Source organism: Cetorhinus maximus, chromosome 28 (genome assembly GCF_964194155.1).
Source record: "Cetorhinus maximus chromosome 28, sCetMax3.hap1.1, whole genome shotgun sequence".
Lineage (NCBI taxonomy): Eukaryota > Metazoa > Chordata > Chondrichthyes > Lamniformes > Cetorhinidae > Cetorhinus > Cetorhinus maximus.
In genome coordinates, this window is record NC_135906.1 from 19,727,610 (window position 1) to 19,753,627 (window position 26,018).

At 46.7% G+C, this 26,018-nt stretch overlaps 1 protein-coding gene across 2 annotated transcripts; it reads right to left on the bottom strand.

The window, feature by feature from the left end:
• Positions 1-1,929: 1,929 nt before the first annotated feature.
• On the bottom strand, positions 1,930-21,738 carry LOC144669003 (C-type lectin domain family 10 member A-like). 2 transcript variants are annotated; one of them, XM_078531549.1, is made up of 8 exons: positions 21,533-21,738; positions 19,762-19,875; positions 19,013-19,087; positions 17,667-17,732; positions 13,615-13,680; positions 11,187-11,338; positions 6,434-6,546; positions 1,930-2,642 (listed from the first exon to the last, which is right to left on the bottom strand). In XM_078531549.1, the coding sequence occupies exons 1-8, from the start codon at positions 21,669-21,671 to the stop codon at positions 2,507-2,509; spliced, it is 861 nt and encodes a 286-aa protein (XP_078387675.1). In that variant the 5' UTR covers positions 21,672-21,738; the 3' UTR covers positions 1,930-2,506. The 2 variants fall into 2 exon arrangements, with proteins under 2 accessions (XP_078387675.1, XP_078387676.1); XM_078531550.1 differs by lacking the exon at positions 13,615-13,680.
• Between the last annotated feature and the right edge of the window lie 4,280 nt (positions 21,739-26,018).

The following is a 26,018-nucleotide window of genomic DNA, read 5'->3' on the forward strand; positions in this document are numbered from 1 at the left end:
TGAAGGCTCTTGTCCCTGGTAACAAGTGGTGCAAAACACTTTTAAGTCCCACACATTGAAAAAACTGGCCTTGCACAATGGAACTTTATAGGAAACATTGTCTACAACTATTTTGCCGAGTTTCGTATCAGCTGCAACTTTATAATGCTATTCCCTACACCTGAGTCCAGGTCATTGATAAAAATTGAAAAGGGTAATGGATCTTAAACTGGTCCTGTGGATTCAGCACTGCTAACCATCAGTGCCCAGGAGCAATAAGGAGAAACAATTTCACACAGAGGGTCACTATGATCTGGAATACACCACCTGAGAGGGTAGATCCCACAGGAACTTTACAAAGGCAATTGGACATGTACTTGAAAAGGACTAATTTACAGGATTGTCAGGGGATAAACTGGAGAGTAGGACTACTAGATAGCTCTTTCAAAGGGCCAGGACAGCCATGATGGGGCAGATTGTTCTCTCCTGTGTTGTAAGTTTCCATGATCCTATCAACAAATCCTTCTATTCTTTATCCCCCCTGTTCTTGACTAGCTTCCTCTTAAATACCCCCATGTTATATACCTCAACTATTCCAGGTGGTAATGAGTTCCACGTTCTCACCATTCTCTGGGCATGGAGGTTTCTCCTGAATATTAATTCCAATAATTGTATGTTGAGGAAGAATGAGTCTGAAGCTAGCTTGTACCTTATAACTCGTTTATTTCCAAGGCAGTAAAGTCACAGATTCTCCCAGTCACCCAGCCTGAACTGGTTTGTATACTCCTGCAAGGATTCTCCAATTGGGGAGAGCTGTGCTTAATTACCAACTTAAAGTATGTATTCTATTGAAGCACAAATTCAACATTAACACTCCCCTGATGGATTTATTAGCGACTGCCTTATATTGACGATGACTAGTCTCTCCCAAAACTGGAAGCATCTGCTCTATGTCTACCCTATTGAGCCCTTTCACCCAGGTCGCCCCTCAGCCTTCTCTTTTCTAGAGAAAAGAGCCCCAGTCTGTTCAGTTCTAAAAGCCAACTTGAAACATGAGTCGACCAGACCAGCCAGAGACACCAGTTAACTCCATGACTCATTATTGGTTCAGTCGGCTTTTTAAATGACAAGCCGGCAGTTTTCATCGGGAGAGCAAGAAAGAAATTACATTTCTATAGCGCCTTTCATGACCTTAAGATGACCCAAAGTGCTTTACAGCCAATGAAATACTCTTTGAATTGCTCTGGGATGTATTTTGAAATGATTTTCAACCTTTGAATCTAGAATCCCATGTGGGGAGAATATCTAATCATCTAAAGTAACTTTGGTGGAAGAGATTCAGAAATCAGGGACATATGGTAAATGATTGAGTTTTGTGCTGTTGGGTTTTGTAGTGTAGGAAGCAATCTTCTGTCACATGTACCAACTTAGACCCTGCATCAATTGGAGAATAGGGTCTTGCATGTGACCATTGCACTGTTTGGGAATGGCATTATTGGAGATCCCAAATCAAAGAGAACCTGTGCTTAAAAGTTAAAAGTTTGGGTGCAGAGGGGAGATATTCTGGAAGAGAGATATTCCTGATAATCAGACAGAGAAAACAAGGAGAAAATCTGGAAAATTTTAACCAAAAATCCCTTCGGAAAGTTCCTGGGTTTGGGGTTGATCTCTGGTTTTACATCCCATTTGATTTATTCTTTATTGAAGTCAATATTGGTTCGGGGTATAAAAGTGGTGTTCCGCTCCCTGGGATTCCTGTCCAGTGAATTCAATTAAAATTAGCTAGACTCGTTCTGCTGGTGCTCGAATGAGAATGGCACGAGAAAGGGAATTAATGTGTAGAGGTTTTATTATCTCACAAATTTAATGAGTTGACAAACTGATTGGAAATACTACAGGAGCAAATCAGTCATGGTAGAGAAAGCAGAAAATAAAATTAAACTAAAGAAATATAACATATTTGTCTTTATTCAGTCAGTATAAGATAAGCAGTGTAGAAACAAGCACAGGCATGGTTGATAAAAGCAAAATACTACGGATGCTGGAAATCTGAAACAAATTACAAGCATGTTACAGGCATCGTTGAGTTAAGCTGAGTTAAGTTGAGCTGAGGTCATTTGAGTTGAATTGAATTGCATTAAATTGAATTAAGTTGAGCTGAGTTGAGATGAGTTGATTTGAGTGAAGTAGAGATGAGCTGAGTTGAGTTGAGTTGAGGTGAGTTGCTTTGAATTGAGTTGAGGTGAGCCAATTTGAGTTGAGTTGAATTGGGTTAAGTTGAGATGAGCTGAGTTGATTTGAGATGAGCTGGGCTGAGATGAGTTGACTTCAGCTGATTTGAGTTGAGCTGAGTTGAGTTCATTTGAATTGAGTTGATTTGAGTGAAGTTGAGCTGAGTTGAGTTGAACTGAAATGAGTTGATCTGAGTTGATTTGAGTGCGTTGTCGCTCAGCCTGGAATATTGTACATCTTTCAGATACTAACTAACAATGAAGAAAATGTCTGCTCAGGTCGTGCAGCAGAAATTTCATGCTGAGTTTTTCTGTTTCTCACAAATCCATAAAAAGTTTGTGGAGCACTTGATGTCATTCCATCTTCCTTTGTCATCAATGTGGACGCAGTTCTCACCGTTTCTGTTGTTGGGTTCTCCAGCAGCCCAGAACCTTTCAACATAAAAACACATAGAGATGACAGTAAGTGTGACACAGCAGATTAACCCCAGAAGTAATTTTACTCTAGAAGTAGCTACTGCTTGAATCATAAGGATAACAACTTGCAGCCTAGTGTCTGTTTGAGGTATATTCTTCAGCGTTGGTTTGACCTGATGCACTATTTGGGCTATGGATAGCATCACAGCAGCACTGGACCCTGTCCTGATCAGGAGTGCACACTTGGCAATGGGAATTGCTGTACACTGATCAGGAACAAGAACTCTGTTCTGAGCTTTTACCCCCTTCCTTAACTATCTCCTAAATGGTGGACTATAGGGAGCCTATACTGGAGGAGGAGAGATTGTCACCAGACTTGGGAGGGACATTAGGTTCAGAGGCATGGAGGAGAGCTGTAAAACTGAACAGTGAGGAAAGACTGCATCCATTATCCCTATAACCCATTAATTGGTGGCTGGGACTTCAGTCAACCAGGCTCGATGCTCTGGAATTCCTTCCCTAAACCTTCTGGCGTCTCCCTCCCCTGTGACCAAGATTTGGTAACCCCTCCTAACATCTTTCAAAGATTTTGTTGGCTACCATTTGTGAAGCACCTTGGGAGTTTTGCTAAGTTAAAATAGCTTTATCCAGAGTACAGAATAGAAGGTGTGGAGTTGGAGCCAAGTAGAAGAATGAATAGCAAGCTGGCTGAAAACAGAATTCAAAGAGTAGGAGTTCAAGGTAGTTGCTCAAACTGGCAAAAGTAGTTTTACACAAGGGCCGGTGCTGGAACTATTGTTGCTACCGTCTACATAAACAATTTAGACTCTGGAATTGGAAGTAGGATTCCAAAATTTTCCAGTGATACCTAATCGCAGGGTGCAGTGATGCAAAGGAGGACGGAGACAAAATGCAGGAGAACATGAATAAACCTGCAGAATGGGTAAACTAATTTAAGTATTGGTAAGTGTGATAATGCATTTTGGTAGGAAGACTAGAGAGGTCACTTAGAACTTGGATTATAAAAATCCAAATGGAACAGAGGAAAAAAGTGATCTAGATGTACAGGTGCACAAATCACTAAAGATAGTGACATAGGCTAATAAGGCCACAGAGAAACAAACACAACACTGGGTTCATCTCCAAGTGGATATAACTGAAAAACAAAGTGATGTTAAACTTGTACAGAGCCGTGGTTAGATCACACTTGGAGCACTGTGATCACCTGGTCTGCAGATTATAAAAGGAATATGGACACACTGAGGAAAGTGCAAAGAACATGAAACCATAGTCAGGATTTTACCTGGGTCAAAACAAAGAACAAAGAACAAAGAAAAGTACAGCACAGGAACAGGCCCTTCGGCCCTCCAACCCTGCGCCGATCATATTGCCTGTCATCTAAAACATTTTGCACTTTCGGGGTCCGTATCCCTCTATTCCCATCCTATTCAGGTATTTGTCAAGCTGCCTCTTAAACACCACTATCGTACCTGCTTCCACCACCTCCTCTGGCAGCGAATTCCAGACACTCACTACCCTCTGTGTAAAAAACTTGCCCCGCACATCTCCTCTATAGTTTTCTCCTCTCACCTTAAATCTATGTCCCCTAGTAATTGACTCTTCCACCCTGGGAAAAAGCTTCTGACTATCTAATCTGTCCATGCCACTCATAATTTTGTAAACTTCTATCAAGTCGCCCCTCAATCTCCGTCGCTCTAGTGAGAACAATCCGAGTTTCTCCAACCTCTCCTCATAGCTAATAACCTCCAGACCAGGCAACATCCTGGTAAACCTCCTCTGCACCCTCTCCAACGCCTCCATATCCTTCTGGTGATGTGGTGACCAGAATTGCACGCAATATTCCAAGTGTGGCTTAACCAAGGTTCTATACAGCTGCAGCATGACTTCCCAGCTTTTATACTCAATACCCCTGCCAATGAAGGCAAGCACGCCATATGCCTTCCTGACTACCTTATCCACCTGCGTTGCCACTTTCAGTGACCTGTGGACCTGTACACCCAGATCCCTCTGCCCGTCGATGCACTTAAGGGTTCTGCCATTTACTGTATAATTCCTGCCTGTATTAGAACTTCCAAAATGCATTACCTCGCATTTGTCCGGATTAAACTTCATCTGCCATTTCTCCGCCCAAGTCTCTAACCGATCTATATCCCATTGTATCCTTTGACAATCCTCTTCACTATCTGCAACTCCTCCAACCTTAGTGTCATCTGCAAACTTACTAATTAGCCCAGTTACATTTTCCTCCAAATCATTTATGTATACTACAAACAGCAAAGGTCCCAGCACTGATCCCTGCGGAACTCCACTAGTCACAGCTCTCCATTCAGAAAAGCACCCTTCCACTGCTACCCTGTCTTCTATGACCAAGCCAATTCTGTATCCATCTTGCCAGCTCACCTCTGATCAAGTGCGACTTTACCTTCTGTACCAGTCTCTGTCATGAGGGATCTTGTCAAAGGCCTTACTGAAATCCATGTAGATAACATCCACTGCCCTTCCATTGTCGATCATCTTTGTCACTTCCTCGAAAAACTCGATCAAGTTAGTGAGACACGACCTCCCCTTCACAAAACCATGCTGCCTCTCACTAATACGCCCATTTGCTTCCAAATGGTAGTAAATCCTGTCACGAAGAATCTTCTCCAATAATTTCCCTACCACTGACATAAGGCTCACCGGCCTGTAATTTCCTGGACTATCCCTGCTACCCCTCTTAAACAATTGAACAATATTGGCCATTCTCCAGTCCTCTGGGACCTCACCCGTAGCCAGTGAGGATACAAAGGTTTCTGTCAAGGCCCCAGCAATCTCCTCCCTTGCCTCCCTCAATACTTTGAGGTAGATCCCATCTGGCCCTGGGGACTTATCCACCTTAATATTCTTCAAGACGCCTAACAGCTCCTCTTTTTTGATCTCAACATGATCCAGGCTATCTACACACTCTTCCCCAGACAAATCGACCGCTAAGTCCTTCTCTTTGGTGAATACTGATGAGAAGTATTCATTCAAACCCTGGAACTCCCTGCCTAACAGCACTGTGGGTGTACCTACACCACATGGACTGCAGCGGTTCAAGAAGGCAGCTCACCCACCACCTTCTCAAGGGGCAATTAGGGATGGGCAATAAATGCTGGCTTAGCCAGCGAAACCCACATCCCATGAACAAATAAACAAAATGCGAGAGATGACAGCCGGCAGGAAAGATTGAACAAGATGGATCTCTTATCTCTAAAAAAAAGGCTGAGGGGGAGACCTGATCGAAGGTCGAGGGGTTTGATAGGGTGGACATAGAGCGGAATTTTACGGCCCCGTTATGGTGGGGTGGGGCGGTAAGATGCGGTGAGCCATTCAAAAGTCCATTGACTTTGGTGCGACCATAAAACCCTGCCGGTGTAAAATTCCGCCCAAAGAGAAGATGCTTTGACTTGTGGAGGAGACCAGAACTAGGGGTCATAAATATATGATAGTCACTAACAAGTCCAATGGGGAATTCAAGAGAAGTGTCTTCACCCAGAGAATGGTGAGAATGTGGAACTCACTCCCACAGTGGGTGGTTGAGGTGAGTAGCATGGATGCTCTTAAGGGGAAGCTGGATAAACACATGAGGGAGAAGGGAATTGAAGGATATGTTGATAGGGTGAGGTGAAGGCAGAGTGGGACTAGGCATGGAGCTTAAACATGGACCTTTTGGTTGGACCATGGGCTGATTGCGCAGTTTCTGTGCTGAAAATTCTTTATACTAATATAAACAAAGTGCAAATTGGTCTTGTGGTTTTCCTCACGTTGGTGATAATCCATAAGTTGTGCCATCAACCCACTGCCACTTTTTTTCAGTCACGAGATCATTCAGTCCGATCCAGTAGAAATTAGAGCTTGCTTCTTTCTTTATAAAACCCTGTCAAAAGAGTCAACATCAAGAGTGAAACATCATAAGAAAAGGAAGCAATTCTTTCATGCTCAGAGCTTTTGAAATATGGCAGGCATTGAATTCAACTGGGGTCAAGCTAAGGGTCAGTACAGCAGTTAGCTGGGGAAACCTGTGTGTTACCATCAGAGAAATAGTCAGCAACGTTCGTCAACTCTACACAAAATGCTTTACAGAATGAACAGGCCTAACAACAACAGCCAGGAAACCTTGGGTCCGGGGGAGCGGGTAAACATTGGGCGGGGCCTTTCAGTTGAGTCCAAGGGGCCCACTAAAGGGGTATTCCCCGACTTGCCCACCACCAGTCTGCACAGCGAAAGCAGTCGGCCTCCCCACTTTGCATCGGCCTCTGCCCGCCAAGGGAAAGTTGCAGCAAGTGGCCAGTAAATGGCCATTAATTGGCAACTTAAGGGCCACAATTGACCCGCTGGCAGGCTGCCCAACACCTCTCCCCACGTTTGTAAAATTGCCGTGGGTTTGGGCAGGAGTGGCACACATGGCACACATAAACTCCCCACCCACCTGTCGAAGCACCCCTTGGACTGGGTAACATTCAGGCTGAGTTAACTCGCTGACCCTGCATTAAATGTGAATTTTCTTGGGCTATCTGCTCATCAGAGGAGCAGTTAGCTAAGTGTTTCTCACCATCCCCAATTTGTAACACAAAAATGCATTTCTAACACTCACTGTCCTTAGGGGGCAGTGGAAGGAGAAGGGATATTACCTGCAACATAAACCCCTTAGACATCGAGCAGGTTACAAACGAGAACAACATGATGGTGAAAATCACAGGCCGGAATATTCCGGCACAATTGGCTTCAGGCATCATGGTGGGCGGGGGGGCGGTGGGGGAACAATGTGGCGAGAAGGCCAAAAGTCCGTTTTACGCCATCGCAGAACCAGTTTGTGATCATCCGCTCCACCCATTAATATCGGCCTGCGTTTCCCATCGCCGCATCTCGGGAACCTAATTTCAATACTTTAGCATCTCATTATCGGTCCTGCTCCCCCCGGAATCATCCCCACCCCCCTCCCCCCCGTCAAATTCACCGCCCACATCGCCGTGGTTTCAGAGTGATGCGTTTCACCACTACCTTTAAAAGGCCGCACCTGGCAAGCTGAACTTCGAGGGGAACTCGGAGGTGAGTGCGCACAACCTTGCGCAGTGTTGGCGAACATCGTCTGTAGGACATCGAGGGACAGGCGCTGCCCATTCGCCGGAGGCACAGGCAAGTCGCTGTTTCCCGGCTGGTTCTGAGTGCGGAGTCGGCGCAAGGACCGCAGCGTGGGTCAGGCTGGGGTGGGGGCGGAAAAGCATCCCAAAAAAGTGATGGCCAGCATCTCCTGCAGGATTGAAGGGACTTAACAAAGAGAGGTTCTTGGATCACCTATACTAACCCACACGTCTCTCTCTTTGATCCTGCGGGAGGAGAACATCAGGATCATGGAGCCTGGTGATTTATGATCTGCCTCATGGCTGACAGGGAGCAGAGGAGAAGAAGAGAGTGGAGGAGGCACCTAGCTCAGCAAAGGGAGGAGCATCTCCCTCAAGATGAAGGGTCTGCAGGGCCTGTTGTGCACACAGCTGAAGATCCACAGAGAGGCGTCGCTCATAGATACCTCGCTAGACCCAGAGTCTATAGACGCCGCCTATCATTCCTGCAGATGACCGAGAACCAGTGTCGCTGAAGACTGCGCATGTCTAGGGAGCTGGTCGGTCACATCTGCCACCTGCTGCAGGATTTGGCACCACGGGGACATGGAGGGCATCCACTGCCAGTGGCCATGAAAGCGACTGCGACACTCAATTTTTACACCAGTGGCTCCTTCCAGGACTCCACAGGTGACCTGTGTGGGATCTCACAAGCCTCCACCCACAAGTGTATCCAGGAGGTCACGGACACCATCTTTGCCAAGGCACAGATCTTTGTGCATTTCGCCTGGGATCGGGAAAGCCAGGAAGTAAGAGCGCTGGGATTTGTTCAGATCTCAGGTTTCCCGTGGGTGCAGGGTGCCATCGACTGCACTCACATGGCGCTTAGATCTCCATGGCAACAAGCAGTCAACATGTCAACCACAAAGGCTTCCACTCACTGAATGTTCAGCTGGTGTGTGACCACCACAAACACATCCTACAGGTCTGTGCACAATTCCCAGGGAGCGTCCACGACTCCTACATCCTCAGCAGGTCTCAGATCCCCGGCATCTTCCAGGGTCCAGAGAGACTGCAGGGTCAGCTCCTCGGGGACAAGGGCTACCCACAGAGGGCGTGGCTGATGATGCCCGTGTGGCAGCCTCAGACTGCAGCAGAGAGATGGTACAACGAGGCTCATGCTGCGATCCGGACTCTGGTGGAGCAAAGCACAAGTATTTTTAAAATGAGGTTCCGGTGCCTCGACAGGTCTGGTGGAGCTCTGCAATATGGTCCCCATAGGGTGTCGCACATCACCGTCGCTTGCTGCATGTTCCACAATCTGGCGCTACAAAGCGGGGAGGACCTGGCCTAGGAGTAGATGGTGAAGCAGCACATCTCCACCGATAAGCAGGATGTCGAAGGGTATGACGAAGATGAGGTCCTCAAAGACAAAGATGCTGGTGATGAGGCCATCGCACTGGCCAGACGAGGCAGGCCGGCTAGGAAGACCCTCAGCCGCAGGATTCATGGAGGATGATGAGGAGATGCAGTGAGGACAGTCCTGACACCCTCACCTTGCATCTGTGAATGTTTGGCTCCTGTGTGGCTGATGACAGCGCACATACCCTCAGTGCTCAGGCTCATGTCATGGAGACGCAGTGGAGGCCCTAATAGTCACTTGATTTCAGTGAGGACACTCCATAGATCTTTACATAGCCTCTGTGAATGTGTCTGACCCCTGTCTAGCTGAGGGCAGCTCACTTGCGCTTGGTGATCAGGGTCATATCATAGAGACACAGCTGTGAATCTTTAAATGAACCTGATCGTTTGTCAGCCTTCGGCATCTGACCCCTTCAGGAGCACAGCATCACCAGTCACAGATGCTGAAGAGCCTCAAAGATGCTGAGAGCACACAGAGGGAATGTCGGAACTCTGTGACACCTGCCCACAACATTCTGGCAGCAATGACCAGCACCATCGAGGTGCAGGCATCAGTAATGTGTCCAGTGAGCGTGAAGCCGCTGCACAGGGAAGAGGCCCTGGACTGAGACACCTGCCTTTATCTTGTGCAGAAACAAAGGCTTCACATCTGAGTGACATGAACATCATAACAAGGAGCCACAGGCAGAGAGACATTCTTGGGAGTTTATTGACAATAGTGAACATTATGTACAAGTGATTAACACCCATGCCCAGGCTGTGCAGGTGTCAGCTGTGGCTCAGTTCATAGCACCCTCGCCTTTGAATCAGAAGGTTGTGGGTTCATGTCCCACTCCCGGAAACCAAGAACTGTGAATGTACTCGATAGAGTTACATGCGATCTGTTAATACCTCGAAAGAGTTACATCTTCTTAACCCTTCCTAACCCTGCCGCTATGTCTTGGTGCTTCCCCCGACATCCACAGCGGAGTTGGAGGCAGCCTGCTGACTGCCACCCCCTGTCGGTGGGGACCTTGGCGAGGGTCCTCTGGAGGGCCGAGACCTGGAGGGCTCCGGCCTGCTTTCAGGGTCCTGCTGTGTGGCAGTGGCGCCCTCCTCAGCCTGTAGAGCTGGAGCTGCTGGGGTCAGAGCTGCAGGGAGCAGACTTTAAGCGGCCTGGGCTTGAGAGAAGCCCTGGTGATCGGAGAAGGCAGCCGAAGGTTGGTGATTCCTTGCTGCGGGCTGTTAGGGCAAAGGTGCCCCCTTTGGAGCAGTGGTGTTCTGCTTGGCACAGCTGAAGACCTGAAATTGTGTTTGTAAGGTGAAGCTTGAGTGTACTCAATAATCCAAAGAAAAGGAATCTGGGAAAGTGAGATTGAAACCCTGCGAGGTGGGCCATTGTTGAAACTGTCCAAGTGGGAGCGACTTATGGAGAGAATTCCAAGGTGAGATCTGGGGGTGTTGTTGAAAATTCCGTGGAATTGGGTTTGGTCACATCGGTCATTTATTGTGCAATGCAGTGTGTTCGACCACAGTTTGCCTGTTAATTCACACGTATCTCATTAACCCTGAATGTTAGGGTATAAGACAGATATTGAAATTGGTGCTTTCCTTCTAACCTTGCATAGTGAAGTTTAGTTTTGTTTGTCCAAAACCCGTAGAATCTTTTGGCTTTATTCTCTTAGCAAGTGCCTTGAATATCAAACTTTGTCCACTTTACACAAATCGTTATTGGTCCCTGTCTCCCCCCATGACCCAGGGTCTGACCAAGGATCATAGCGCCAGTCTAGAGAGCAGATAGAACTTTGGTTTAACATCTCAAACCTGAATACCTCTGACAGTGCAGCACGCCCTCAGTGCTGTGCTGGCAATGCCCTGCTAGATTTTGTACACAAGTCTTGGGAGTGGGTCTTGAACTCATAACCCTCTGACTCCAAGATCACAGTGCTACCAACTGAACAATGTCTGAAGCCAATAGAACTCCAGGATGGGAACCAGCCATCACCAGTTTTTCCACAGGTTGTACAAATAAATGACCTGATGTCTGCACCCCTACCTGCTCCAAAGCGCTGCTGATCACAAGCAGATGTGAATTCTTTAGGGAGCATTGCTGCTTTGCAAATTGCCAGTTGCCATTTTGGGTGGAAAAGTAGTAACAGGCCTGATTAAACTCACGCCAGTTAACGGGGCACTGGATACAGGAACATCCTGGAGAGAGAGAGAGAGAGAGAGAGAGGGGTTAACAAGAATGAGTCATAGAGGTCTACAGCACAGAAAAAGGCCCTTCGGCCCATCGAGTCTGCGCCGGTCAAACAAGTACCTAACTATTCTTATCCCATTTTCCAGGACTAGGCCCATAGCCTTGTGTGCCATATTCCAATGAAGGAACAATCAAACAGTCCCCCTGGACTGGAGAATTCCCCCTCCCCAGGACCTAAGTGAGTGGCACGAATGGTCTCGGTATGATTCCTGAACTGTGCCAAGCGAGCTGCTCTGGTGGGTGATACACGAGACGGCACCTCTGACTTCAGAGTGGGGCTGTTACATTTCATACATTACGACCCTGTCTACGCTTCAAAGGTCAAAGCCTTTTTGTTTTGACCCCCCTGAGGGTGTGAAAGACACTAGGCCGGATTTTACGGTTGGGTTTGAAGGTGGGCCGTGCGGTGGGGAATAGCACGTAACATCCAGCAGGTGGTCTCGTTCCACCTTCCTGCCTGCCCCCCCAACCTATCTGGAATTCGATGGGGGGGGTGGGTCGGTGGAGGTGTCAGACCCGCCTTTCCCATTAACGGCCAATTAAGGCCCTCGTCCCACCACCTCCGGTATTTTACCTGCGGAGGGGGGAAGGCCCAGGCCATGGGGATAGCCCAGCAGCTTTAGCTGCACAGGCTGATGTTGGGCAGCAGGGTGGGGTGAGGGATTACTTTGCGCGTTCCCGGGGCCCATCGGAGGCAATTCCCCCTCAAGGTTATCCCACCCACTTTGACCTTCACCCCTCTCCCCCTGCTCCCGGTGTCTTGAACCCAGCCCTCTCTCCCTTCCATCCTCAGTGAGACCCCGGACCGTGGACTTACCTGGGCTCCTTGGCGTGGTCGGACTGCCCGCTGGCATTGCTGGGACTAGACATCGGGTTGGCTAGCAGCCCTTTAAGGTGGGAATTCGTCCTAAGAAAGGGGTGTGAGTTCCACCTTAAAGCATTAATGCTGCTCCCGGTGTCAAATTGCACAGAGCAGCCATCGGGATCATGGGCAGATTCCCCCGCCCCCAGCCACCCCCACCCCCCAACCTCTCAGCTGTGGGTGATAGTGACTGCGGCACACCACAAAATCCAACCCACTGTCTATCTTACACAGAGACGGTAGCAGGATTGGGCTGCACTGTGATGCTCCTTGTGGTTGCATAGTGCGCAACGAAACCCTGCCCTCTGACCTCACAGAGGGTGAAATATTGCAGGGTGTGCTTGATGCCCATGCGACTATTCAGCAGCAGGAGGCAACAGCTGCAGACGGTACTTTGCATTTGGTGCTATACGCCAGGCTAATTGAGGAATTGGTGGCTATATCCAGGAAAAAGGTTTTTGTGTAATAGTGTTACACCGAATTTACAGCACAGAAACAGGCCATTCAGCCCAACTACTCCATGCTGGAGTTTATGGTCCATTCAAACTTCCTCTTCATCTAACCCCATCAACATACCCTTCTATTCCTTTCTAGCTCATGTGTTTATCTATATATTCATACTATTCACCTCAGATACTCCGTGTGGTAATGAGTTCCACATTCTCAGCGCTCACTGGTCGAAGAAGTTTCCCCTGAATTCCCGATTGGATTTATGAGCGACTGTCTTAAATTCATGACCCCCCCCTAGTCCTGTCTCCAACCATGGGTGGAAACATTTCTACATCGGCTATTGAACCCTTGCGTAATTTTAATGACCTCTGTTATGTCGCCTCCTCAGTTTTCCCTTTCTAGAGAGAAGAAAATAACGAATAATGATTCTAATAAATAGAAAAGAGAAAGATGCAAAGGCTTAAACTAACTACTTAATTAATTACTTAACTGATGAGGAAGAAGAGAATTGATGGCTCAGTACAGATAACAAATAGGCTTGACACACTGGCTATTTTATTCAACATCGGGTTAGTCTGTCCACAACATTCCTGAGGCTCTGTCTGTGATTTCTGGGTTGATATCCAATGGGACCCTTTTGCCTGGTGGGTGTGGGTGACCCTTCCCCAGAGCTCTGCCCCAGTCGGGTTGCGGGACCCCATAAAATCTTCCTTCTGCCTAAGACTAGCCCCACTATTGGCTGGGTTAAAGATGGTAATGGCCATGGAAGGAGTGCCCATGACACGGCCAGTCAGAGTGTTAATCAGCACGAGGACCCGGGCACTACTTCACTTCACCAAAAGGGAGAGGGTGTGAAGACATGAACAGCCAAGATATACAATAAGATTTCAGATTGTAGTGCTCACAACTTGCCTTTGATTTTCATCTTCGAAAGTTCGCCTGTTACATCACTGTGCATTGTCTCAATTTCTTCAGACACTACAGAACAAAACAAGTTGACACATTGATCTCCTGTGGTCTTGCTTACAGTAGGTTTTGAATGTGCAGCTTTACAAGGACAGGAGCATTATGGCCTGTAACACATGGTGTAATATTCTGCTGCTAACTGGGGAACTTTACATAACTTGGCTCATGTCCTTAGGCACTCCGATTGAATTACTGTAGGAAGGCATATCCTGAGGTCAAATTGAGAGTCATTTCTTTTGCTGGTAAACTTTCTCTGGATCGAGCTTTCCGTTTCTTTTTATCATTTTTATTTCAGGGTGAGACAGAAATGTAAATATGCAGCAAAACGTGACATACAAGCATGTCAAAGTCAATATCTCAAAAAAGCGTTCTAAGTGCATCTGTGTATGTGCATGTGTATGTGAATTGCACGTGCATGGGTGTGTGTGTGCACATGTATATGTGGGCATCTATTTGCGTGTGTGTGTGTGTGTGTGTGTAAAATTGTAAAAATTGGCAGATGTTAAGCAGTTGTTAAGGCTTTGGGCAGTCAATGAGTTAACAAACATTCACTTCACCTAAGACCATAAGATGTAGGAGCAGAATTAGGCCATTCAGCCCATTGAGTCTGCTCTGCCATTCAATGATTGTCCCCATAACCCTTGATTCCCTTACTGAATAAAAATCTGTCTATCACAGACTTGAATATACTTAATAACCCGGTCTCTACAGCCCTCTGTGGTAAAGAATTCCATAGATTCATTACCCTCAGAGAAGAAATTCCTCCTCATCCCTGTTTTAAATGGATACCCACTTATTCTGAGATTATGCCCTCTGGTCCTAGACTTTCCCACAAGGGGAAACAACCTCTCAGCATCCATCCTGTCAAGCCCCCTTAGACTCTTATATGTTTCAATAAGGTCACCTCTCATTCCTCTAAATCCCAATGAGTACAGACCCAACCTACTCAACCTCTCCTCATAAGAAAATCCCTCCATACCCGACATCAATCTAGTGAACCTTCTCTGGACTGCCTCCAATGCCAGTATATCTTTCCTTAGGTAAGGGGACCAAAACCACTCACAGTATTCTAGATGTGGTCTAACTAGTGCCTTGTATAGTTTTAGCAAGGCTTCCCTATTTTTACACTCCATTCTCTTTGAAATAAAAGCCAACATTTCATTTGCTTTCCCTATTACCTGCTGAACTTGTATGCTAGATTTTTGTGATTCATGCACGAGGACCCCCAAATCGCTCTGTGCTGCAGCTTTCTGCAGTCTTTCTCCATTTAAATAATATTCAGCTCCTCTATTCTTCCTGCCAAAGTGCATAACCTCACATTTTCCCACATTATATTCCATCTGCCAAGTCTTTGCCCACTCACTTAACCTGCCTATATCCCTCTGTAGACTCCTTGTGTCATCCTCACCACTTGCCTTCCCACCTATTTTTGTGTCATCTGCAAACTTGGTGATAGTACATTCACTTCTTCATCCAAGTCATTAATATATATTGTAAATAACTGAGGCCCCAGCACTGATCCCTGTGGCACTCCACTTGTCACAGGTTGCCATCCTGAAAATGCCCCCCTTATCCCAACTCTCTGTCTTTTATTAGTTAGCCAATCCTCTATCCATACTAATATACTACTGTCAACATCTATGTTATCTTTTTAAGTAGCCTTATATGCGGTACCTGACCGAAAGCCTTTTGGAAATCCAAGTATCTTACATCTACTGCTTCCTCTTTATCTATTCTGCTTGTTGCCTCCTCAAAGAATTCTACTAAAGACCCTGTATGTCTGTCCCCCAGTTTGATGGTCATTTTACATAATAGAAGGTGTATTTGAGATCCATTACAATGCACTGTCTCTGATGGGAATTGAGAAATCTGTCTCACACATCTCAAAATGCACAAGTTTGAGAAATTGAAATTTGGGGTTGTAGAGTTGCGAGGGGATGGGATAGTCACAAGATACAACAATAATGGAGCTATTGGCTAATCACAGTGATCAATCTATATTAATCAGCTCCAACGTATGGGGACAGCAGCCAATTATGGTGGTTATGGACACAATTAGGGATGATTTTGCAGCATTGGTGGAACTTTTCCACTGGCAGAGCAGCCCCACCACCCCTCCATCCCGTATGGAGACCTCGGCCTCAGTACCGGAGGGAACCATCAAAGCCAAAGGCTCTGTGTCTCACTGACAGGGCTGCAGGGTAGAAAGGCTGTGATCACAGCTGCCTCTGATCCTACACAGATGTTTCCCCTCCATCCCTATGACACTATCAGCTTCGAAGGTCTTCAGTGCAGCCCTCCTGTGCTGGCCAATGCTCCATATTCAGCAGCATCTACCTCTCCTGCTGGGGCTGCTTAGGCTCTAGAACTATTGGGCCATGCTTATTAGGGCGACAAGCACGGGGGTAGCCAGTTAAGAGGCTCCCTCCAGGGAGAGTGCTTCACTGGTCTCACTGCCGGCAAGAGTGAACTCAGAATCCCCCGGATGATCCGTATGTCAGGCTCCTGAATCCCATGGGAAATTCCAGGCCAGAGAGTCTACAATAGATCCAGATATGAGGTGAGGAAAACTCCTGACTGATGCCAGAGTTAAAAGGGTTAAATTATGAGGGTAAGTTGCATTGACTAAGCTGGTATAGGAAAAGGAAATTGTCAATGATTAAGGGACGATCTAATTGAGGTGTTTAAAATGATTAAAGGATTTGATAGGATAGATAGAGAGAAACTATTTCTCACTTTCAAATATGGAACTTAATTGTTTATGGGTTCTTCAAAAAGAGTTATAAATAGGGGCAGACCGAAACTGTAGTTGCTGGGTTAGGAGGTTGTGATTGTAATGTGGGTCTCTGAGAATAAAAGTTTATTAGTGTCTAAAGATTGGCCTCTGGTTCTGCCCTTCACTGCCTGGCAACCTGAAATGGAACACTCTGGCTTTTATTTTCCAGTTCCCTCTGGCATGGTGATGGAGGGCTGCAGATGTACCATTGTTTAAAAAGAGAGTAAGCATTTCCTCTGGTGAGTGAGTCCAGTAATCATGAGACTGCTTTACACCCTCCCCATTGGATGGGCTATAGGAGCCTATAAAACCGTCGCATCGTTTAGACAAAGCCTGCTATCACCTTGTTCTGGCCATAGAGGGAACACTCATGTCACAGTCTGTCAGATTGTTAAATTAGCCTGCAAATCTGCTTCGCATGCTTCTTCAAGAGTGTGAAGATATGAACATAACCGTCAAGATACACGTTGGGCAGAATTTCGCCATCAGTGAGCAGGGGGCGGGGTCCACTTGCTGACGCGTAAAATGACGCGGGATGATGTCAGGCGGAATCCCTGATGTCACTGCGCCCCATTTAAATTTTCCGGAAGGCGGGGGTGCAGCAAAATCAGCTGCGGGCCCGCCGACCTGTCAATGGCCAATTGAGGTCATTGACAGGATCATTGAAACAATGAAAGGACCAGCCCATCCAACCTTAAGGTTGGCGGGTCGGCCAGGAGACCCGGCGGGGAATAGAGAAAACATGAAACCTCATCCACCAGTGGGATGAGGTTTCATGTAGGGTTTTAAACTGTTTAATAAAGTTTTACTGTAATTTATGAACATGTCCCATCTCATGTGACATTGTCACATGAGGGGGGACATGATAAGGATTTTTTTTCCTTCTATTTTTAATCTTTTTGAAAGTGTCAGTGATCTCCCTGAAGCTGCACTTAGCCTCAGGGAGATGTGCGCTCTGTCGTGCGCAAGTGCGAAAGAGCGCACTCTCAATTTTGGGGAATCCCCCCCCCCCCCGCCGCCCGCACAGGGAGCGCATAGCGCTTCCCGCCGGACATCACGCTGGGCGGGCCTTAATTGGCCCCGCCCACGTAAAATGGCGGCAGGGCCCGCTTCTCCGGCGGCGATCGACTCCCCGCCCGCCGGAGATTGGCTAGGGCCCGCCCGCCCGACAGGCAGAAAATTCTGCCCATTGAGTTTTCAGATTGAAGTGCTCACAACTTACCTTTGATTTTCATCTTAGAAAGCTCGCCTGCTATATCACTGTGGCTTCTGTCGACTTCTTCAGATACTACAAAACAAAACAAGTTGACACATTAACCAGCAGAGCTCAGGTCAGAGCATCACAGTCAACACATGGGTGGAATTTGATGCCCTCCCCAGTGGTGAGTTAGGTGGCAGGGTGGGGCCTCTGCCTGCCTGCACCCCAATTAAGTCAATGGTGGGAAGGCCCATGGACAGCCTTCTCACCCACCTCCAATACTAGCCCTGTATTCCCTTGACCCATGGGAGACTAAAGGTTGATCTTATCTAGCTGTTTAAGGTGATCTGAAGGATTCGATTGGATTGATAGAGAGAAGCTATTTCATCTAGTGGAGGGTTAGGTGGGGGTGGTAGGAAGCCAGAACAAGGGGGCAGAACCTTCAAATGAGAGGCAGGTCATGCAGAGTGATGTCAAGAAGCACTTCTTCACACAAAGAGGAGTGAAAATCTGGAACTCTCTGCCCCCAAAAAGCTGTTGAGACCAGAAATCATGAGTGTTTCACACAACTCAAAGAAAAAAAATTCCCCCCATCTCTGTCCTAAAAGGGCGACTCCTAATTTTAAAACAGTGCCTCCTAATTCTGGACTCACCCACAAGAGGAAACATTCTTTCCACGTCCACCTTGTCAAGGCCATTCAGGGTCTTGATGCCAGTGTTTATACTCTTCACGAGCCTCTTCCAGATCTGATTGGCTCGTCCCATCCTGTCCCCATCCCTCTAATCCAATTCGCTCTCCCCAACCTGCCCCTATATTCCCCTAATCCCTCCTCCCTCGTGCCTAGATCAAGCTTAAATGCTTCAATACTTTCAGTTTCAACCACTGCCTGCGCTTTGTGTTCTACATTCTCAGCACTTTCGATATGAAGATTTTCTTCTTCCTCATTTCCAGGTAAAATCCTCGATTATTTGAAGATCGCTGAACCATGGCCTATGCCATGATTTCACTACGGGTTGGGCAAGGAGGCGGGTCCCAAATCAACCTCAGCTGGAACGAGGTTAGAACTCCCTGCTGTTGCCGTTATTTTGAACCACACTCTAGCTGTCAAGCCAACTGAGCTAACCGGACCCCTGTATAAAGGTATCCCTCCTAAATTCTTTTTCTGATCTGTTAGTGACTATCTTATATTTGTAACCACCTCATTCTGGGCTCGTCCATAAGTGGAAATAGTTTCTCTACAGCCATCCTATCAAACCCCTTTGCAATTTTGAAGACCTCTATCAAGACCCCCTCAATCTTGTCTTTTCCACATCTGCCGGAGAGTATAAACTGAGTGTAAAATGCTGCAGGTTCTGCATCGCTCACTCACCATTGTTTTTGAACTGAGCAAACTCCAGCTGTAAGTTCTCTTGTAGCTGATTCATTTCCACATACATTGCTGAAACTGAGAGACACAGAGGTTAAAACAAAGAGATATACGCTGGCCGGCACCTCACACTGGACCATTGAGAACTTCCAACAGTCAACCTGTGGGCAATGGTGTATGAACAATGAGGTATGTTACCTGGCCCCTGTCCCTGTCCACAGCTAGTGGGTGACTTGTTTAGCAACATTACACTGTACCCTAGCCAAATGTGAGCATAGCTCTACATTTAGATAGGTGAAACTAAGTTGTAATAAATCATTATAAGCCACTGGTTAAACCCCGGGAGTATTGTGTCCAGTTCTGGGCCCCACACTTTCGGAAGGATACGAAGAGCAGAGGAGTTACCCCAGTGTCCTGGATAATATTTATCCCTCAATCAACATCACAAAAGCAGATGATTTGGTCATTATCACATTACTGTTTGTGGGGGCTTGCTGTGCATACAATGCCTACCAAGTTTCCTACATTTCAATAGGGACTGTTTTTCAACAGTACTTCATTGTAAAGTGATCTGTGACATCGTGAGGTGGCGACGGACGCTATAGCAATGCAATCTCTCTCTTTTTTTCCCCTTCAGATCAGCCAACGCAACACAGGCCAGGGGTTTACAGCTGGAACTTTAATCGCTGACAGAGCTGCATCAAGGAATGGATTCACCCACACAATCTGAGTAGTTCAAACACTGGACGTACTTTTCAACAGTCCGACTAGCAGAAATACGAAACTCAGAAAGACACAGGAACACAGCAGACCAGAGATGAGCAGTAGGATGTTCCTCCTTCTGTGAGTCTCCACATTAGGTTCAGCTAAAAGGCAAGGTGACAATATTGTGATTAGTAAGAACACAATGGAGTTTAAGGAGATTACAAGATAAAGGCGCTCCACCCTGAACAGCCCCATCTCCCTTCATTCCCAATGGCACTGGCAGTTTTACACGAGTCCCTAGCAATGCATGGAAGTGTGAGGCTGGGGGAGGGACAGTTGCCAACTCTCTAGGAATGATCTGGAGGATCCAGGAATTAATCAATTTCCTGGTCACTTGTTGTGGGCACCTCAAAATCATTGAAGTGTTTAAAAAAAAAGGGTTTGTTTCTCGTTTTCATGGAACACTTTTATTTAATAGTTATTAAAATATTGGGGAAAATATGGGGAAAAGGGGACTGTCCGGCAGGCAGACAAAAGGTGGGACCTCCAGGAACACACCCAAATAGAGTTGGCAACCATAAGTAGGGAGGGAAGAGGTATTTGGTGCCGCTGTTTGCACCATCATGGTGTGGACTGACCCGATGGACCAGCCACTCGTTTTCTGCCCATCATTGACCGAATGGTTGGTGAATCCAACCCCGTAAACTCCACCAGCCTCCCATCTCCGTGACGGCGCATGTAAAGAGGTAAAGTTGAGGCAAAAATCTATCCAACCTCCTATATACTTGTAGAATTGCGTGGCAAACGCATATTTATGTAGCATGTAGGAAACGTGGCAGCTAATTTGTGCATAGCAAGATCCCGGAAATAGCAATGTGATAAAGGCCAGATAATCTGGGTGGAATTGTACAGCAGCGGGACTTTACAGCCCAGCCTAAGTCAATGGAATTTAGAATGGCCCGCCGCAGTTTACAGCCCCACCCCCGGTGTGATGTGGTCGTAATATTCTGGCCTCTGTTTTTGGTGGTGATGGTAGAGGGGTAGAATATTGGCCAGGACCACTGTGGAGAACTCCTCTGCTCTTCTTCTAAGTAGGGCCGCGGGATTGTTTACATCTACCTGAGGGGACCGACAGGCCCCTGGCTTAATATTGCATCGAAAAGATGGCATCTCCTGCAGTGCAGCATTCCCTCAGTCAGGCTCTGGATTTTTGTGGTGAGTGCGTGGAATGGGAGTTGAAGTGACAGCCGTCTGACTCAGATACCCTGTGTCCCCGCCACCTCACTGGATAACATTACTGCTGGAAAACATATTGGGCTGGGGCCTCTCAGGAGCAGTTGGATCTCAGGCAGGGTCACTGGCTGGGCATCAGCGAAGGAACCAACCAGGATTGCCATTCCTGGTCACCCTTCCTTCATTCTATCGGTCTATCGCTGCTCGCGGGATCTTGCTGTGCGGAGAAAAAAAAAACTTGCCACATTGGCCTACGTAACAACCACAAAGTCTGTCGGCTGTGTGAAGCACCCTGTGATGTGATAAAACACTGTATAAATGCATAATTGTCAAAAGGAAGGGGGGAGAATGGGGGGAACGAAGGCAAGAAAATAAAAGGAGGGAGGAAAGAAAAGATTGGACTGAACAAAAAGATTTGCTGGATAGCTAATCTGTTCCACCAAGCAACTAATGGAACAATTCTAAATCCAGGCGCTAGATAAACAGGAGAACACTGGGAAAATATTTCCACTAAAGTTTATGAAGTTCTGAGGTTCCCATTTCCCTGCTCCGTTCTTCTCCCACACCCTGTAACCCAGCAGGTACCTTCAACTTGGGGTTTCACCCGGCCTTTATTTCCCTGCTGATCCTTCATTGCGAACGATTCCAAATTTTCATACAAGCTCAGCTGAGACATGTTGATGTTTCCCGAGATGTGCTTTATTGAGCAGGGGCCAGGCTCCATTTTCTTCGACACTGTCGAGGTCTAAGCTGCGTTTTGCTTCCTCTTTTCATTTTCCTGAATTCTGATCTCAAAACCAAACCGGCAGTGTGCCTACACTTTCATTTCTGCTTTCTATAAAAATGAAACTCATAATTTCATGTCGACCATCAGCAGTGCCAGAGGACTACTGTAGGTGTGGCGCTAAGGGTTCCTCAATCTTACTGTTAGCAATTAGAAAACGGAATAGACGCTGATAGATAGAGGGGGGAGAAACACAGCCAGATGATCTGGTCATTATCACATTGCTGTTTGTGGGAGCTTGCTGTGCGCAAATTGGCTGACACCTTTCCTACAATACAACCGTGACTACATTTCAAAAGTACTTCGCTGGCTGTAAAGATCTTTGGAAATCCCGAGGTTATGAAAGGTACTGTGGAAATACAAGTCCTGGAAAGGGATTGTTGTCCATTTGGACGGCTTGTGAGAATAGTCATTGTTCCCTCGGGCTGGTAACTGATTACAAGATTACTCAGGTCATCACCAGTGCTGATCTTTTGTCAGCTGGCAGTGACCATTGGTCCTATCTGACAGCCTTCCATCTCATAAGACGATGGTTTGCACCCTGTGATCAGCATCACCTTGTGTGGCTCAGGCGCCCCACTCTGGCCTGGGAGCCTCTGCTGCATTTGCTGCAGGGAAAGGCAATGACTGAGCGGGTGAGACAGCTGGCAGTGTCGCCGGTGAATCTCTCTCTCTCTCTAGGTTCCATACCCTAAGAGGGTGTTGGATCTCCATGTTAACCTTGCTCTAGAGGCAGGGATCATCTTTGTGGTACATTCATCCAGGTTGTGAGGCTCTTTAGAAAGATTGGGGTTTTTTTTGCCTCCCTTGATCTCTTTTACCATCGATGAATTTGCTGTTGCCATTTACGCCTGCTCTAGACCCATCTTTCATTTTGTTACCAACCCCTCACCATCTGCTTTTGGTCTTGCACCATCATCCCTTTTGTCATTTAATCTCTCCTGCCTTCGTTGACCTTTCCCTTTCTTCTCCCCCACCCCACCCCATCCAACTTTCCCCTATCTCCTGTACTTGTTAAAAACTTGTTACATCTCTAACTTTTTCCAGTTCTGCTGGAAGGTCATTGACCTGAAACATTAATTCTGTCTTTCTCTCTACAGATGCTGTGAGACCTGCTGAGTGTATCCAGCATTTTCTGACTTTAGTTTATAACTGATTACCTCCCTGATTTCTGCCAGCACTGATTTATCAAGCGATGAGTAAGTGCAGCCAATGATAAAACCAACCCTGAGTTGACTAAACAGCTAAAGGTGGGGACAGTTGCTTTGATGGACTATTTATGGCTTTAGCATCACATGATCCACAAAACTCCTACGTTCTTTCGAGAGGATGATGAAATCACTCACCGTAGGAACATTGATGTGTTACCCCCTAATGCTCACAGCACTTTCCCTGTCCTCTGAAACTTCATACTCCCCACTCCGTCACTACTGATACATTCTAACACCTTCCCCACCAGCGGATTGGAAATGACAGCGCTGCATGACCATTTTTATTTTCAGTTCTATTTTCAGAACCCAGCACCAAGCGAAATCGCTGAAGATGATAGGAGCTGCCTGAGGGCTGCTCAGTCTGAACGGTTTTTGCAATTGTAAATAGGCTGTTCAGGACGTGTAGCCTGGATGGAATTGAATGACCTGAATGCCTACACAAAGACTCTGGCCAGGCAGGGTAGATGATAATAATTGGATGGGTTAGGAGGGCTGGATCAGATGAGAGATATGGAGTCCTTGTAGGGTACAACAGCATAATAGCCATGTTACTGGACTAGTAATTCAGAAACCATGATTAATGATCTAATTAATTTGTATCCCAATAGGGCATTTAAATTCAGTTAATTAAATACATCTAGAATAAAAAGCTAGTCTCAGTAATGGTGACTGTGAAACTACCCGATTGTTGTAAAACAAAAAATCTGGTTCACAATATCCTTCCAGGAGAGAGTTCTCTCACCCTGTCGGTTCAGACCCACAGCAATGTGATTGACTCTTAACCGCCCTCCGGAACAGCCTCACAAGCCATTGTACTCAAGATGGAGACTCATCACCACCTTCTCAAGGACAATTCTCAGCCTCTCTTGGCTCCCATTGATCACTGTGAAGTTAGAGAAGATTTGGGGTTCTGAGGATGACCTCGTGCTGAGGACTCAGGTTGATTTTGAGCTGCCTGTGTCCTTCTAATATTGCCATCTCTTCACACCCTTCTTGGATTTTTCAGAAATAAAGCATGACTCAACTGATCATTATTTTGCTGATTTTTGACTGTCAGAGCATTTTTCCTTTTTAATTGTCGCCCCACCTCCCAAGGTTCTGATTGTTAATGGTATGTTAATTATGTTGTCAGGATACAAAGGTGAAGGGTATTGTTTCATTAAGTACTTTGAGCACATATAACTAGGGGATAGCTGGGACACTGTGTTGAGTGGGAGAAGAGCTATGAGACTGAACAAGTCAATAAACTCTTGCAATTAAAAAAAAGCTCTCTGTGTGTTGGTTTGGACTTCATTAACCAGCTTGGAGACTGTTAACATATTCTCCTAAATGGGCATCATGCTTACAAACATTGCCAATCTTATTCCTTGCTCCCTAGATCTGGTTGCTTCTAGTATTCATTACCCAGCCCCAAGCACCATGAAAAGTTGGTGGGCCACAATTGTTTGAATGTCTTCCTCGGTCACTTCTAAGGACATTAACGATCAATGATGTCAGGGTGCCTCAAAGCGCATTTTTTGAAGTTATTTTTTCATGGGATGTGGGTGTCTCTGGCAAGGTCAGCATTTATTGCCCTTGAGAAAGTAGTGATGAGCTGCCTTCTTGAATCACTGCAGTCCATATGTTGTAGATGCACTCACAGTGCAGTTAGGTAGGCAGTTCCAGGATTTTGACCCAGTGACAGTGAAGGAACGGCGGTATAGTCAGGATGGTGTGTGGCTTGGAGGTGAATCTGCAGGTGGTGGTGTTCCCATGCATCTGCTGCCCTTGTCCTTCTAGGTGGTAGAGGTCGTGGGTTTGGAAGGTGCTGTCTAAGGAGCCTTGGTGAGTTGCTGCAGTGCATCCTGTAGTTGGTACGCACTGCTGCTACTGTGTGTCGGTGGTGGAGGGACTAAATGTTGAAGGTGGTGGATGGGGTGCCAATCAAACAGGCTGCTTTGTCCTGGATGGTGTCAAGCTTGTGTTGTTGGAGCTGCACTCATCCAGGCAAGTGGAGAGTACTCCATCACACTCCTGTCTTGTGCCTTGTAGATGGTGGACAGACTTTGGGGAGTCAGGGAGTGAGTTACTCACCGCAGGATTCCTAGCCTCTGACCTGATCTTGTAGCCTGATCTTGTATTTATATGGCTATTCCAGTTCAGTTTCTGGTCAATGATAACCCCCAGGTGTTGCTTTACAATCAATCATGTGCAGTCACTGTAAGAAACTAGGTAGCTATACAGCACACAGCAAGCTCCCACAAACAGCAGCGCGATAATGACCAGATCATCTGTTATGCTGATGTTGATTGAGGGATAAATATTGGCCAAGACATCGGGGGAGAACTCACTTGCTCTTCTTCAAAATAGTGCCATGGGATCTTTTACATCCACCTTAGAGGGCAGACAGGGCCTCAGTTTAACATCTCATCCGAAAGGCAGCACCTCCAACAGTGCAGCGCTCCCTCAGTACTGCACTGGAGTGTCAGCCCGGGTTTTTGTGCTCAAATCTCTGGAGTGGACTCAGGGAGTTTGATCAATTCACCCACATTTTTTGTGCTACAGGAGATTGCTGTGTCGAACTAACAATAACACCTGTTTTCCCTGCCTCCTTATAGAATCCTGTATCTGTGATTCAGAGCTGATGCTGGTCAGGTCATGGAGAGAAGATTCAGGTTGTATTCAGCTGGTCACGGAGAGACGGTTGGGCTACCATTGGGTAATCATCCAGCATGACAGACTCTTCTCAATTCTTTTCCCTCTCTGTCATCTTGTCTATTAGTACAAAGCAAATGTCAGCAGTCCCAATCACAAATGTAGTCAGCCAGTCCCTCTCCATTACTGCACTGGATTCTCATCTCACTGTGCACTAGATTTCACTTTTAAGGCTCCCTTGTTCTCCTGAGAGTATCCTTTTGGATATAGTGCATACATTGCTGAGAGGGGGAGAGGGTCCATTTAATTTTCTGCCTTTCTATGTTGGAGTTATTGTCTCTCACTGGGTTCCACAGGCAATGGCAGGTTTCCAAAACGGAAGCCCCTTCCTTCCCCCAACACCACCCGCCTACCCCCCACCGCCCCCCACAATCATTTGGAA

Coding starts and splice junctions, on each gene's coding strand:
- LOC144669003 (XM_078531549.1), bottom strand. CDS start 21,671: ATGGAGCCTGGCCCCTGCTCAATAAAGCACATCTCGGGAAACATCAAC. Junction 17,733..19,012: donor TGCTCAGTTCAAAAACAATG/GTGAGTGAGCGA, acceptor TTTGTTTTGTAG/TATCTGAAGAAGTCGACAGA. Junction 6,547..11,186: donor TCAGCAGCGCTTTGGAGCAG/GTAGGGGTGCAG, acceptor CTCTTTTGACAG/GGTTTTATAAAGAAAGAAGC.